At 36.5% G+C, this 17556-nt stretch overlaps 1 protein-coding gene across 2 annotated transcripts; it reads left to right on the top strand.

Annotated features, from left to right (window-relative positions):
* Positions 1-19: 19 nt before the first annotated feature.
* LOC121424958 lies at positions 20-15688 on the top strand. 2 transcript variants are annotated; one of them, XM_041620860.1, is made up of 10 exons: positions 20-254; positions 1893-2085; positions 4725-5063; positions 7710-7773; positions 8610-8758; positions 9450-9686; positions 9996-10038; positions 10404-10552; positions 11039-11245; positions 12189-15688. In XM_041620860.1, the coding sequence occupies exons 1-10, from the start codon at positions 36-38 to the stop codon at positions 14276-14278; spliced, it is 3690 nt and encodes a 1229-aa protein (XP_041476794.1). In that variant the 5' UTR covers positions 20-35; the 3' UTR covers positions 14279-15688. The 2 variants fall into 2 exon arrangements, with proteins under 2 accessions (XP_041476794.1, XP_041476802.1); XM_041620868.1 differs by lacking the exons at positions 20-254; positions 1893-2085 and adding an exon at positions 3478-3642.
* The last annotated feature ends 1868 nt before the right edge of the window (positions 15689-17556 follow it).

Raw genomic sequence — 17556 nt, 5'->3', positions numbered from 1 at the left:
CTGCTGCCACTTCAAATGGTTCGAAGCTTCAAACAATGCCGATGATATCAACCTCGTTTTTAGATCGCGGTGAAAAGGGAAGAAAGGAAACCAAGGCATCGATGGTATCTGATGATTGCCATGGCAACACTGACGATGATGAACGAATGATGCAGTCATCTAATAGATACGGTGGAGGAGAACTGGCAAAGGTTAATGACGAAGTATCAAAAGATAACAAAGTAGGCGAGCCAAATGGAACATTCTGTGATAAGGTAGGTCACATTAAATTGAAAATATGTAATTATTAATAGGCTGATAGGCAATTTTATCATTTGATTACACCATTATGATACGACCCAGTCATATTTCATAGATGGGTGTTTAGCCTTAGGTTAGATGATGATCATCTTTATTAAACGCGAACTCGGTCAATTGGTTAACAACAAAGTCAACACCCTTTGAATCTAATAATGACGAGTGAGATTAAGGATATAATATTCAGATCACCTAAGAATTAGTCATATTCTTAAAGGCGAACAAAATCCCAACAAAAAATTATTTGAATAAAAAGAGAAAAATTCAGCAAGCATCATACTGAAAATTTTATCAAAATCGGATGGAAAATAAGAAAGTTATGACATTTCAAAATTTCGATTTATTTCACAAAAACAGTTATATTCACATCCTTGGCGGTATGCAAATGAGGAGACTGATGACAGCACTCACTCACTATTTCTTTTGTATTTTATTATATGAAATATGAAGTATTCCCATTTTTTTTCTCCCTGTTGTCCTGTGAAACGATTAGTTCCTCCCTGAACATATGGACTTCGCATTGTTTAATACTATGTTGTTCAATCAAGTTGGTCCTAATTGTCAAATCTGTACAAAATTAAACATTGTATAATTCAAACAATAAAAAACAAAAGAAATAGTGAGTAAGGACATCATCGAATGTCTCATTTGCATGTCATTGACTTGTGCATATCACTGTTTTGTGAAAAATAAGTGAAAGTTTAAAATGCCATAACTTTCTTATTTTACATCCGATTTTGATAAAATTTTCAGCATAATGCTTGTTTGATTTTTCTCTATTTATTCAAATCAACATTTTTCTGGGATGGACTTGTCCTTTAAGAATGTGTGAACGTCATCTTGTCTTCTTAATTATTTTTCCCCTATTCACTAGGACAGATGCCTTGGTGGTATAACCATAATTTTCGGTCATGGTTTATGGTTTATTTTGGAGGATTGCATCACATACCATTATTGTAAATGACGCATATCTCCCTCAGTACCTATACTTGAGCATTGCTCCTCGGAAATAACTCAAAAGTATTTCATTTCTATCATCATCACCACCACAGTATAGCCAGTCAACTCAAATTATCTGACTAATTTGTTCTTAACTAATCAGATGTAAGGATTTACAGTAGCTTATAACACCTGTCAAAGAAGATCATTGACAAAAAATATTCATGAATTACGCCCCAGATATCAATACAACTAAAGAGGAGTGTCAGTTTTTTTTGTAATCATATTAATTATGTATAAAAACTTCCACATATCTGTGAATTCATTTGATTCAATGTATCTTGGCCTTCAATTTGCAAAGAACAATTGTGAATATGGATGATGAATGGCCCAAGTGCAGGATAATTCGTCTAGAGTAAACCAAATCATTTGCGTTTATGTTCAATGGGATTTTAAATTTATTTCGGACACGTTCTTTTGGACTTCTTGTTTTTGAGTAAAACAAAAGAAAGGCTCATAAATATTTTAGCAAAAACATTCCGTGCCATAGCTAAACCCAATTAGACCAGTAGATGGACTTGGATTATTCTAACATTCATATAATCAATTTCATTCATAAAATTACTCGAACCGATGCCACGATTCCTATTCTGTAGACGGAGTCGCAAAGGATAGCAGAAAATGGCTCACATCTAAGCATTGATGATCACGACTCCCTAAAGACTGTCTCGACTGCATCTGAGCTTTTCTCTCCCAGAATACCTTGCGATGATGGCGATGGAGTCAAAGACCTCAATGACGCCATTAGTGCAACTCGTGCTTGCCCCGTCCAGCCGACTTTGGTTGAAGGTAAGTCAGTAACGGGATCATAAAAATCTCTGAGATATTATCTCATGAATAGGATGATTAATTTTCTTCAAAGCTCTAATAAAGGTTAAAGGTAAGCTTGCAATGTTTACTTACTTGCACATAAGGTAATGAAAATTGTGTAAGTTTGATTTGGTCTCCCCATCTAAAATTATATTCATAACGCACGTCGTCATCATCTTCTTCTTTTTCATATACTACTGTTGCTGCTGCTACTACTACTACTGCTGATACTACTATACTACTACTACTACCACTACTACTACTACCACCACCACCACTACTTCTACTACTACTACTACTGCTGCTGCTGCTGCTACTACTACTACTACTACTACTCCTACTACTGCTGCTACTACTACTACTACTACTACTACTGCTATAACATTACTACTCCTACTATTTGTGGTAATCAAAATAACACTCCTTTTGATTTAAAAGTTACTGTGATGTAACAGATAAAGAATATACGATTAATGAAAATCTTTAAGAACTTAGTAATCCTTTTAATTCAATTTCTTTTATCTAAATTCTTACATTTCTGACGTCTGTGTGATGGAAACGATAATTTGATTAAATTAATGAAACAGGGTTTTATAGGACGATCTTTCATTGGTAGTGAGATTCAGTAAGTAAAATGAATGACGAAATCATCAACAGATGTAGTTCGGATGTTGAAGATTCATTTTAAATGGAGAGAGTGTTTTGGGGGATTGTTACGGGGACGTGCTCTTCAAGCTATCTCGTTGCACTTGAGGTCTCGCCATCTGACCGTATATCTCCTAAGTCTGAACGGAAAAGTGCTAATTTCCTTGAAGATAAACATTCGCTGACCATGACAAGAAACATCCAATCCCTCTAATCCTCTGCTCTAAAGACGCAATATACCCTACATCTTCCGTTGCCATATTAACTGATAGATAGCTTGGCCCATCTATTGACCCTAATTTCGAGTCATTTCCTGGACATTAACTAGGCGTCAATATGCGATATAATCATTGTCCAATGAACAAGAAGCGAGATTCAATAGACAGTAGAATATATAGGAAAAACGAATTATTCCACAACATTTATCGACATTTTTGTATTTGTTATGAGCGTATGCGAATTGGTTCCAACTAGAGCGTCAGCTGGCAGGTTCTCATCCACTTGTGTTGAGTTGTGACCTGTTACAGGTTGACAGGTGTGAACGCAAAGTTCACCCTAGCGTTGAAATTATATATTATCGATCGAAATCATAGCGGTAGACAGAAATATGATTTGTGTTGCTTTTCGATCTATTTACTGCTTCATGTGCTGCATTCAGCGATAACTAGTCTGCGGGTTACCAACCGCTAAATCGACTTTATCCGATTGGAATACGTACTATTGTGGTTTACCTGATAGGCTACACATGATATGTCGGGGGAAATTAGCCCAATTTGAAGAGAGTTATTCGGACGTGCGTATATTTTTGTCTGAATGAATTGTGCTGAGTTCATGTCAGGATTGGTTTGAGGGTTTGGTGTTAGATCATGGGATCAGCTTGCTGTACAGCGGGTAAGTGAGGTCACTTCAGGATGAATTTCCGTGTGGAATTTTTGGCTACTCATAGGATCGGGATATCGTGAAGGGACAGTCGAGAAAAGACGCACTGCAAAACCTCTGGTTTTGATTAACACCAGCCCAGAATCTATATATGTCCACACCAGAGAAGTGTTAAACAACACCAGTTCCTTTTGGTCTAACACCAGATAGGTGTTTATACAATACCAATTGGTATTAAGACAGCATCGGTTTGAGTCCAAACTGGTGTTGTTCAATACTTCTCTGGTGTGGACGTAGATTCCGAGCTGGTGTTAAAATCAACACCGGAGTTTTTGCAGTGCGTGTTTCTTCAAGACATGGGGTTTATGCCACAGTCATATCAACGAAACCGACTTTAACCCAACCGATATTATGCAATTGGTAATAACGTAATAAATTCGATCGGTCTGAAGGCGGTTTTGCTGATGTGACTCTTGTATTACACTGAGATCCATTGCAATTCTTGTTTCATTCTAGTCAATGTTTATAGTCTGTGACTTTTTTACTCACACGGCAATAAGGCAAATCAAAGCAATATATCTAATCATTTGACTAAACTCTTACAGTTACTTGTCAAAATGATCATGTGACAGAGGTCATTGAAAGCAATACTAAGATGACATTTAGATTATTTACTAATTGATACATCTCTCATTCTTGAGCAATCTTTATATCATCAATCAAAATGTGTTAAGCTTTCACAATTCATTTTTTCTCACTCTTGATATAGAATCTGAACTTGCGTTGTCAATATGTTGTATGCAAAATATCTACTGACAAAAAAATCATACACGACTTCAAAAGCATTGAAGATTTATTCCATTGGAACATATAAAATGAAGTGTTTTACAATTATTTTCAAGAACAGGAAAAATTATAGCATATAGTAGAAATAAAACCCGCATGAACCTTAATGTAAGCTAATCTGAATAATGAGAAAGAGATTTATAATTGAGTCATTTTTTTGTCAAGCTTCAGGGATTTGATATTTGTGAAATTAATTTCTTGCTCCATGGTCACGCTAATTTTTGCATTTTTTTAAATGATACATATAGGTGCCAAAGGTGATAAGTTCTCCCTCAACCACGATGTTAGGAAATCAGCATCCGTTCACTACGTCGATGTCAATCAACTTCCAATACTACCCTCGTCATCCACGGCGTCGTTGCTGAAAAATCAGGATGAAGTTGACATCGGAAGACTCATTACGACTACAATGGCAACCACAGAAAGGAATGGACATGTTAACATAAGCAACAACCCTATGCCATGTTCTCCGACGTCATTGACCACCGTTCCAGTCAGCCGACGAACCCGAGATCGAGAAGATGATGTCGACACCAGTCGTTTGCAATCATCATCGACGACCTACGTCAATGGGAAACATATTCATGGTGAGATATCTATTCAATTGCATTTGATTTTTTTACTGTAAGAGCTCTCTATGTTATTAAAAAAAATATCAAATTTTGATTCACACGAAAGTATTTAGATTTTCTTGAGATATCATATTCATATTGAGATCTCATGGTGACATATCATACACTATTTATGATGAGATTTCATTTTTTTGTTTGCAGTAACAATAAAATAATCTTTTATTTGGCTAAAGTTAAAATTCGATGATTAAACCAAGTTCAAAAACTTTCCCCAATAGAAAGCCTATTCATCTTGAGACATGATTGTATTCAATACTTCTGTAATAACAATTAAAAAATTATATTTGCATCTTGTAGAGCATTATTAAATTCTAATTTCTGAATAAAGTATTACTTTTTCCAAGAAGGATTATATCATGGTGTTTTGGGAAAGCTAATACCTTTATTATATATCAGCGATAGTATACATAGTCATGCATACCATGCAATTTGTGTTCAAAACAAATTGTGGCGATAAATTCGTGTTTGTGACAATGACACATTTTTTGGTCTGCCAAGCACAAATCAAAAAGACAACAATCTTGATTCGTATATGAATTTGGATTGTACTTGAGAATTCGTCACCACCCTGGGGAAGACCACGTGAAGAAATAAAAGCTACCGGCGTTTCCTACCCTTACAAGATATTAGGAAGTTGGGTAATGGGGAAGGGGCTGTTAGTAGTGATGAACGTGGTTTGTAAAAAGCAGAACTTCATGGGGGAGGTTTGGGATTTCATACACAAAAAGGAGCACAGAAAGCGGAGTCATTCAATAAAGCCACTTACATTTTATTCTCCGATTCTTATGATATTTGAAATTGCCCAGCCAAAAGCAAATCTTTGCAATGGGGGAAAAATCGGCCGGTAAGTTATCCCTCAAGAACGCCAAATATAGAATACCTTATAGCAACATTCGATCGATTCTATCTCTGCAGATATGAATCATTCTCGAATGAATCCTGTCTAAGCAAAAGCATTATGTCATTAAAGGCTCCTTCCTGTAAGTGCAAAGAAATCCCCAACCTAACAAAATCCACGCTCTTAAACACGACGCAATATAGACAAATTACCAAACTGTCAAAACGCGATCCGTTTCAGCTAATTGACTTATCCCAATAATCCGGTATCCGTTTCCATGTTGCCTTTCTTACTAGGCCAAATCGTCAACATCATGTTTTGAATTTGGAAATAATTAGTAGACTGATTACTATAACAATTCGATTGTCTTGCGATTGGCTCATCTTGAAACAGTAGGTGTACTAGATTAGATATGATAATCAAACCACTTGCCTCAACCCACCCTTTAATACAAGATGTTTTAAACCCAATTGCTTGGTGCCAATTGTAGTTGTAAATCAATCCATTGTTAAATTGAGACAGATTAAATGGCAACAATGAGCGTATTATGGTCTTTTGAAAATGAAAATCAAGAGATTAATGAAATATGAACTCGAAATATTAAAGGAAAAGTTCGTGTCAGCTCAAAGAAAGTGGTTGAGCAATTTATTCGAATTTGCGTAGACAACTTCTTTTTTTTAATTAAAATATGGACTCCCTCTACCCTAAGTAAGTAAAAACATATGTTTACTTAATGATACAAATCAAGGAAATTATTTTTCTTATAACTACAAAATAGGTTTCTAATTAGTGCCACAGCTAGAAGACGGTTATCTACGCATTTTTCAACCGAGTTGTAACACATATAGTAATAGTGGGTTTACAGGAAAATACTCTTCGTAAAATGTCAATGAGAACGACCTTTAATTCAGTTACATGATAGCAGTTCATCAAGGGTAAGGATATGCGTTCATTTCCCACATTTCCCTCTATACGTTGAGTGACCAGTGCTTGGGCAAACCAAACGTCCCGCCAGTAAAGTAGGGTACCATGACAAGACATCTTCTAACATGGGACTTCTCTTTAATCTCAACGATGAAGCCAACTTTTAAAGCTTAAATACTGCGTCCAGCGTTGTCAAATTGTAGAACTTAAGTAGAATGTCCATATTCGGAACAAAATTAAAGATTTTGGAGCATTGCAGAAGTGTTTGAAACTGTTTGGAATCATGAACCTTGTTGGAGGAGATAAGCTTGAGAATTTAGGATTACGCGACCAGGATTTAAGAGCGGAGAAAGGATTTGAAATAAGGATTTAAGAGGAAAACAGGGAAGAGGTGTGTGCCCGTACTTGACTTAGTTTTTGGCTCGACTTGCTAAAGAGTACATGACCTACTTAGTTGATTTTTTCATGGTTACATATATCATTAACTAGATTGCAAAGATTTTGTTTTGCAAGAATGACCCCCTTTTTCTCATATTCATCCGTATTCATTCTTTTCTCGAAACATGTGTTTTCACATGCATGTATAAACATTCCGTTTGATCTGCCATTACTCATTATTAATTTCTAATTTCCCACTTTTCCTATTATTGCTATGTTCAGCTTTAAAATGTCATTAATCCATATTCCGGTCTCCCAGTATCTCTTCCAAACAATTATTGCTCAACTTCCTGCTATCATTGTGGCAAAGAACGGTCACAGTTACATATTTTAAGGGCTATTGTTACTCTGTCATTTTTTTTAATTCTGTCGTTGGGCCATTTTTCGTTATTGAACTACAGGTTATCTTGAACAGGTATCTGATGACACCGAGTACGAGACTGCATACTCAGATTTTTCCGACCGGTAAGAGTTATCAAAATGATTTTATTTCTATTTATTTTTTCTTAAGAACACTCGGAGAACGCAACGCGGGGTGCTGTTTTAGTTTTTAGCAGAACAGAAACACTCTAAAAAAATATATTGGTAGCTCCATGAGGGTTATTATTGTGTCCGACCAACATTGTGCATATCTTTGGGGCATTATTATTTATCCAGTGTGATGAAAATTTTACCCATTCTAAAGTAATTGCTGCTTTCTTTAACCTTACTGGACAATATGCTTCCCGCATTGGGTAAAATACTGCCCCACATAGGTTGGACACATTATGACCTTCGTGTTGGTAGACATTTTACCGAATTTTTTTTTAGCAGTGCAGTCAGCCATTGCGCTTTTAAAAGTTCTATCATCATGATCGTACCTTTTCAATTAAGTGCTCAAAAATCTACGAATTTAATCATGTTTGTTTGAGAACATTTAGCATCTAGTCATATTCAATGGCTGAATAATTCTTCGACCAATACTTATATGCATTTTCATGGAGGGCTTGATAATCCTTACAAGAAAATAATGTGACTTTAAAACACTGATGAAATAGTTCAAGATTACAGGGAATTACCATTTTCTCTAAATTCTTCATTAATTATAAATAAAACTTTAGACATGTAACTATTGGTGTGCCATCCATGAAATAAAAAAATGTGAATTTAATTAAACGGAAGAAAAACAATTTCTTGACACGAGATGAGGTTAAAAAATGCAGAAACGTTATATCAAATACTTTTCTACTTGTAATGACTTGGTTTTTGCTCTGAAAATTGTAAAAAATGCAACATTCCAACTTTGTATTCTATGTTTACAGAATAGACGAACTGGAGAGGACGCTCGTCCAGGAAGAACCGATACTGATGAAGACTGCTACTCAACATCACTCTCCTCGATTTCTGATTCGACCAAATAACGCATCATGTTTCCATGGTGACCATGCTCGCTTTGTTTGCTGTATGACGGGTGAGTATTATCCCATTTGACAGGCATCGATGAATTATTGATGATGATTGCTATAAACACATCATTTGATCATAATTCCTCCCATTTTAAGATCAATTATTAAAGAGCACTGACTGTCTAGATCTACTAAATTCAACAAGATGTGCAGAGTATCACCGACAGTAAAGCTGTCGGGTTTTGTATACCAGTGTAATCTGGAACCATGTTTTTTTCTGAAAAGCATTTCAAAAAGCAATATATTCGATATTGATATAATTGAGAGAGCCCTTTTTGATTGAGAAAGAGTCAAGTCAATAGAAATAAAAGAAACGTTATGGTGTAGAGAACAGGCATGGTACCTAGAGAAGAAAGGTAACCAACGAAACCAAATACTCTTGTGCACGCACCACGTAAGAACGATACAGAAAGCTTTTTTTCTTGGTTTTAGCGACGTTCTCAGCATATAGCACTGCCTCTGTGAATAGACCATCGTGGTGCAACCTAAGTGTGGAAAATTTTTCATGCAGTATTAACATAATATATGAATTCACTATTCTTAAATCAATTTTCATTAAAGCTCATGTTCTCTTTAGTAAAGGCCCTAGAATTGAAAGTGGTTCAGTAAAGAAGTATGAAAGACGAGGCTGGTGAAAGAACCAAAGTATCTTGACTAATCGGACATGACAAGTGAGATTATTGTTTCTTACTTCAGGCTCACCACGACCTGACATCAGCTGGTTTGCTTCCGGTAAGGTCATCAGACCGGAGAGGAACAACCGTCTGAAAATCACAGACTACGGCGAAGACAACAATGATGACGCATGCGCATTGGTGTCTATCTTGGACATTGTCGAGGTCAAGTTCGAGGACAAAGGCGAATACGCATGCGTGGCAATCAACTCCCAAGGTCAGGCATTCTCTTCCGCACAACTCGATGTCGAGGAACGAGGTAGGAGACAAAATTGCATGTAGAAAACATAATAATTCATAATCGTGATTATAGTGATGATAACAAAGTGACACCGTTGTTGACAAATAACTGCAACTAACTTCTGTGACCCATAATTTTGAGCTTGAGCATGTTAGGTAGATGAAAAGTAGAAATAAATCTTATTGGATATTTTGTAGCTGTCATTAGGCTCCTTATGGTGATGAATTATTATACTTTAGTTCTTGGAACGATGAATTGCCATTGCACAATTATGATTGGTAGATTTGCCTGAACGTCCTTTGTGTTTCTAACACTTTGCTTTCCAAGATTCTGGGCCAGTTCAACAGTCTGAGAGTGCTGACGTTGATGGGTGAGTACACAGACCTTATTTGAACGCCAACTTTAATACGTTTTAATGTCCAATTTCTAACAACCTTAAATTAGTAGCTTTTAAGAAATTATTAATCGATTAATCCAAGTTACATTTTTTAACTGCAGCTGTAATGAAAAAAGGCGAAATATACCTGTATGATACATTTGAAACAAAACAGATGCATGGGACGAAAGAAAGGCAAGTGTTTAGAAAATGATATAAATAAGAAAATGGGCGGTGGACAAAATGGCAAATAGAAAACTAAAAAAAGAGTACAAATAAAATTGTAGATAACATCCATACTACCATGCTCCTTGACAAGGGAAACGTCATTCTAATGGTGTCTTTCATAATTCAAATAGGTTAAGTACCCAACCTAAAATAGAGACTTCAGACAGAGATGATGTTTTCAGTGTGGCGAAACAAGAGCACATCCCTTCAACGTCACTTCCCAGCCAGAAGGTCCAAGCACTTGTAGGATCAAAGGCATCGTTCTTCTGCCCTGTTGAAGGTAAATACTCGAGCAACAAAATTAAAACACCAACGCACCTATCGCGTTTGTACGAGCCCACCTAGATACTAAGATTTAAAGACATTACGTACACGAGAACTGTTTTCATAAATAAGCAGAATAAACCGACTAGCATAATGCCACTGCTATCGTGTACTGAAAGACTTACTAGCATTGTGCTTCCAATTCCAAACTCGACGATCACATTCTAAAAAAGGGGTGGTAACGTTATTGCAGAAATTTAAATAAACACACTATATTAAAACCTGTAATTCGGTGATAGACCTTTACCATCACAATTAGTATCTACACGAATCCTATTATGATTACAAAATAATGAATGCCCATGTCAGTGAGATTTGGTATTTAATCTAATTAAAATAAGTCTTCGTATTTTATTGCTTTGATACATATAACTAATTACAGGCCTATTTTATATTTCTTTCACTCATCCTATAAGATTTGTATACATTGATCTCGTTTAAGGTGAGCCACTCCCGGAAGTGAAATGGTCAAAAGATGACACCCATATCACAGGTAACCATAGTGATGACCGCATCACTCTCAGAGTTGAAGGTAGCATTCATTGTCTTCACATCCGGGACATCATACCCTCTGATGCTGGTTTGTATGTCTGTAGTGCCGCCAATGACAATGGAATGGTGCTATGTGTCAGCCTTTTGGAAGTGCAAGGTAGGAATATTTTCAATCTTGATTTTTATATTTACCATTATTGTAAATCCCCCTTATTTAATCCACCAATCAATCAATATAATGCATATTTTCTTGTAGGAGTCTCCACGTAATTGAAGAAAATAAATTTGCAATAGTCGATTAATCACGAACTCTCATTGAAATGGGTAAAGCCCACTAACCCGATAGTTACTAGGGTAAGAATTATTTCATTTCCAAGGGCTATTAAAAACTGGGGTGTTAAACTGACACCAGTTGGTGCCCGTAGAGGACCACTTCACGCGGTGTTACTTACATCTAAGAGATTGAACACATTACAAAAGAGTTTCAAAGTATTAGCCAAATGTGTTGTAATAGTACCCATAGGATTTGAACTAATAACCAAAAATAACACTGAAGTAACCTAAATTTGTACTATATGTACATCAATCCACATACTCTATGTACATCGATCCACATCTAAAGTATTGCTTTGTTCATTTTTGCGGCTATATTATTGCAAAAAAGAGTAATTATGTACATGTATTATATACTCACACACCATTATGTCTTGCTCAGCCAAATATTTTCTCATTTAGTTCAACAAATCGGAGACTGCCAAAGCCGAAATTTCAACTATTCCAAAGTGTTTGGCAAACAGTCTTTAATTATTGGTTAAGTCGAAATATATTTTTGTCTTTGTTGGGAAGAGACATATATTTAAATGCTCTACAAATCATGCCATAACGCGCCCAAATGTAAAAAATGAAATATTTTGATTTAAAGAATATGTTTGTAAGGGTAACCAGTAATGCAAATATTATTCACTACGGAATTGTACCGCACATGAATAAGATAAAGGTATAAACGGAGGTTTCCGAATCCCTTATTTACAGATTACACATACTTGTCTGAGCTGCTAGGTAAATTATTTTTGAAGACATTCATATAATTTTTTTTTCAGATTCAACTGGTTGGGCAGAAGATAGTCAAGAAGTGAAACAGAGAACTCCGATGTTGGTAATCACAGAACCTGAAATATTCAGACAGTTTATTGGAGAAACCCAAATTGTCGTACCGTCAAAGATTAGCAAAGAAGGGAGCGTTGTTCCAAGTAATAATTCAAATCAATCAAACATCGAAACCTTTGACCTAGTCAGCAGGAACAAGTCTGATGAAGAAGGGGTGAAGGATGTCACTACAGATACGGCTCAAAGTTATCAACTAAACTCTGGTGAAATAACAAACAGAAATATGGATGACATGCTAAACTCAGTTTTGTCCACGTATGGTCCTAGAGAATTCCAGCAGAATAATTGTGATGATAGACTAAGTGTTACCAGTAATGACGGTGTGACCCGTACGCGCAGTGAAACGAACAGCTCGGAGGCCTATGTTTCAGCAGAAGGACCACGAGGTGATAATGATGATCCATTTGATAAGAAAGCCCAGTTGGACACACCTGAAGGAGACAATATAAGCGAGCTCAAACATCATAAAGGTTCAAAGCGGAGGACTTCTCGTCGCAACCATCTTAAATCACCGATAAAAGTCAGCCATTCACTATCACCAGCTGACAAAGCCATCACCGAGTTCATCGATTTGGACGATGTTAATGGTTTCCCGAGAACTAAGTCATCTAGAAAGAAACGACCATCTAGTCGAAGAAAGAAGTCTCCTATACATTCGAAGAATGCAGAACGTGTCAGGTTAGATATTGAGAAGGCCGAGGAGCTTACTGAAAAGGTGGATTCCTGTCTCGACATAATCGATGATCTGTTGACTCTGACTTCTTATGATGAAAATGAGAATGAGAATGAAACGGAAGAAAAATTGCGTCAAAAGTTGGACACACTGGTTCAAAAATTCGGCGATTCTGAATCAGATGCAGGAAGTTTGAGCTCTAGAAGGGGTACTCCATCTCATCGCAGAAAAGAAAAGTATAGCAAGGGGGACCTTCTACATATGTCAGACAGCAATGGGGAGTATATCGATGGATCAGATGTGAATATCAACGTATCACGGATTCAAAGTGAAGGTAATATCTGGGGAGAGTGTAGTCTTGAGGATTCGCTGAAGGTAATGTCAGAACTAGTTGGAAATATAGCGGTGACTGTTCGTGATCCTGGGATGGAAAATGAAGGCACTACTCAAGCCCATCAAGTGGAACAAGTGGCGAATGGTCAAGAGGAAAATATAAACAATAATAACAACAGTCTTCGGAAAGCGTTAGTTGGAAGGAGTGCAATCACTGTTCAGAAAGTCAAAAGAACACCGCTCCGTGATTTGTTAAAACAAAGTTTGTTCAGCCAGGAGTTGACGAGGAAAAGGGTGCCACGGAGGCCCCTACCTGTCACAAGATCACTGGACTCAGTGGATGATATTACACATATTCACAATTATGATAGAAAGCGAAGGCACAGTTTCGGTAGTTTGTATCCACCTAGATATTCAAGACCATCACGGAATCCCCTTCTAAGGACACTATCGATTAGGAGAAGGAACCGTGACCATTCAACAGATTCATCTTCCAGCGATGATGACATTCGTGGTAGGCTGCAAGGTCGGACCATTCTGCGTCGTCCTCGACACAATGACAATGGGCAAGCATCCGGTGATTGTCCATCTAATGTAGGATCTACCGATTCTCTGCAGGCCCACCAAGAAGATAAATTTCAGCAGTTTCCCGATGGTGACAGGCTCTCTTCTTCAATCGACTCTGAAGATTTAAGCGATTCCAGTTTAGAAGAAAACGACAACCATTATCCGCATAGTACAGAGAGACTACAGAATCTACTATTTGATACGGATATCTTTCCGGAGCATACAAATGACCAAAGAGCACCTCATATGTTAAACGGTACGACTGACGGCCATGAAGACAAAATAGAAAATGGTACTGACCATTCTACAAGCTGTATGAATGAAGATAACAGCAATGATCTTCAGGATGATGGAATTGTGACAGAAAACTCGTCGAAAGGAATTCCCGATGATATGACACCAGAGAACGGTGGAAACTCTTTACTGCAATCAGACCGTACAGTTACATGATCACGGTTCATTTACCAAAGAGATGAGACGAACAGTTTACGGAAACCCATCCTCCTGACAATGGAGCCAATGGGAACATTGATGACAGTTACTTTAGTTCTGGTATGAGCCCATCGATAGATCGACCAGCATAGATAGACCTATGTGAAAGACGAACCAGTCTGCCTTGTTTGTCAGTGCACTATTTCTGAATTCCTTGAATTGGAAACATGTCCTGTGTGTTTTAAAAGTGCAATATTTCATACAGATATTCGTGAGATTTTCTACCTTTCACTTCTCTTTTCAGATTTGCATTTACTTTTCTATGACTATGTATAGAGATATACATGTACCTTGGAAATTGGCTGTGCGTCCATTTTATATATATGTTTTAACTCGATATGCTGCAGAGGTAGTTTAAGGCTAATTTGGCAGTTTAAAAACTGTCAAAATAGTCAAGATATTCAGTATATCTCCCCAAAGTACTGTATGTACTGGCAATAGGCAATAGTTTAATCATTTCTAACTCCAATAGTCATATTCACTCACAGTCAAAACAACCCACTTTTTATTAAAAAAAGCTAGTTTTATTTAAAAGTCGTCGATACCTGCACAAGCCCGTTCCATTCCATCTCGTAGAAGTTAAATTCTACAGTATGTTTTTTACGTGCCACTATCAATTTGCAGGAGAATTCTCCAACCCCTTGTTTCACGTGGCGAACTAAAAGACCATTAGTTCACTCATTATTGATTATCACGGTGTGAAAGCATCGGTATGTGGCCAGATAACGATGTTGGGTAGTAATATATGATTTCTTTATTTTACTTTCATATTACTTTGCCATATGATAATTGACCATTTCGAAAGGAATCCGAAACAAATTGATTTTGTTCTACAAAAAAGAAAAAGAAAACGAGAAGCAGACTCATGAAAGTTTGTACAATATTAATCAAACAATGAGAAAGTCATGCATCGTGAAAATGTGTGATCAATTTTATATGGGAATTTCACATAATTGTGATGCGGGGTCAGGACACCTCTGTTACCTCCAATATTAATCTATTTGAATATATAACGCAATATTTATCTATGTTATAGTTGGTTTATTACCCTGAAATAAATATTTTAATATTGTTGGTAATTTCATTTTTAAACAGAAATTATTATTTATTCATTGTCTAACGTCTTTTACATTAAAAAAAATCATTTTCCAATTCATATGTTGTAACAAAATGATGTTTTCTAAGGTTTGTTTTTGTTAATATGGAGTATGGTTAGAGCCATGGTATGATGATTAGGATTAAAGCAAATGAGGACGCAAAAGCAAGAGATTTTAAAAAACTGCATTTAGCCACCAGCTATCAGGATTTGAGGAGATAGCTGCATATTTTCTCCCTTTTTGGAACTTAGTTATTTGCACCATTCAGGCAGAAGGGTATGACTTTATTGTAGTTATAGAATAAAATATGTCTCACGATTCCTTCCCCTATTGCACCACTAATCGGCACATTAAAATTTATCAAATGTACGAGCTTTCATTGGTTTCAAATAGGACTTTGAAAGTACTCCCCGGATACTCCCTGGTTTCATGTAGTGTAGATAAGGTTTGGTCGTGCTCCACTCATTACCGTCGATGAAATGATTGGGAGCCCCCTACCGATGGAAAATGGAAGTGATATCCATTTTAAGGAGAGGCTTGTGACCCATTGAATTCATATTTCATTTGTTGATATTCCCAACAGTTTGATATTATTTTGGCGATGTCTTGGATGAAGAAAACACAAGGTATGGGGTTCAAATCCAAAGGCTTCAGAGCCTAAGATAATATCATGGTATTGATTTTGATGGACATGATTAGTCAAATATTTGAACGAACCGCCCATTTCTCAATAAAACATATTATGTAAAAGAAAATCTGGATTCGGTAGAGTCCATAGTTGAAAAACAGAAGGATTTTAGATCTCTCGTATGCGTTTCATTCAGTTTATTCCGTGCATTTTCTTTTTTAATGTGAACATTTGCTCTCAAAAAAGGGCAATAAAATTGCTTGATTTTGAAATGAAACCTGTAAAAGTAACAGAAAAAATAAACTTAACAGATATATTTTTTCATTGGACGTGATAAAAACGAGAAACAAAGATTTTAAGTATTTTGGCATTGTGTGTTGGAGAAGTGTGTTGTCCAGAAAAATACAATGAAGAACACAATGTAGAAAAATGGAAAAGATGGAAGAAGGGAATGAACCTGCTATCACTGAACGTGTGTGGGAGTTTAGGGTGGTCAAGTGTGCGTGTATAAATGTGTGATGAATATGTATATAGATAGAAATAAAGGGGAAATTATTTTGAAATGGAAATTGACGGATCATGAAATTTACAATCTCTCAAACGACATACCTTCATTAAGAAATTCGCTGCCCCAAAAAGAAGAAGGAAACCCTCAACAAAACATAAAGGCGAACTTGAGTCAGAGACACTAATACTTCTTGGCGTCTCCTTTCAGCTCCGATCTTATCAAACAAGCCCGTGTGTCATTCCATATTTAGAAGTTCAGGATTCTATTCACCGTTTGGAGGTAATTCTTATCCCACACTCCATCATACCGCTCTTGCCCATACTCTATCTGTGCGGCTTGTGGTAGAAAGGTCAGTAACCTCGATGATAGGATAGTTTTCAGAACAGGATGGAATGTTGTTAGATGTCGTTGGCAATTAATATCACCTTTTCTTTATTTATAATTACCATATGATATGCAGGAGAGGTGAAGGGCTTTGTTTCACGAAAAGACTAACAGACTGTAATAAGGAATGCTTCTCTTAAAATAAGAGAGACTAGGGTCACGAAAGCAAAGTAAACTCGACAGAAATGAAGTGATGCTTTAGGGTACTGTTTTATCTATTTATGGGCACTTGGTAGACGAATAAAGAGACAAATTATGAACTTATTTTGTCAAAGTAAATAATTGTGTAAGAGGAAATTGGTGCTAAAGGACAAGGGCTGGTCTAAGTTATATGGTTTAAATATGGAAACATTGAGGGAAAAAGAGTATGGGAAAGGTGATGATGTCGTGATGTCCATATCCCTATTTCTTTTGTCTTATATATAAACCGAAGATCATCTCGCCCCGAAACAATACATATGGATACCGTCCCTGGATAAATAATAATGATATTAATAATCCGCTTTTATATAAGGCGAAGGGTTGTGCTTATACAAGGGAAGGGGTTATGTTTATACGGACGGGATGAAGGTTGAAAATTTGGGGATTAATATTGACCCAAACTTGGTGTCTTTCTCGT

This window comes from Lytechinus variegatus, chromosome 1, assembly GCF_018143015.1.
Source record: "Lytechinus variegatus isolate NC3 chromosome 1, Lvar_3.0, whole genome shotgun sequence".
NCBI lineage: Eukaryota > Metazoa > Echinodermata > Echinoidea > Temnopleuroida > Toxopneustidae > Lytechinus > Lytechinus variegatus.
The sequence above is the reverse complement of the archived record's forward strand: the minus strand, read 5'-3'. Positions and strand labels throughout refer to the sequence as shown.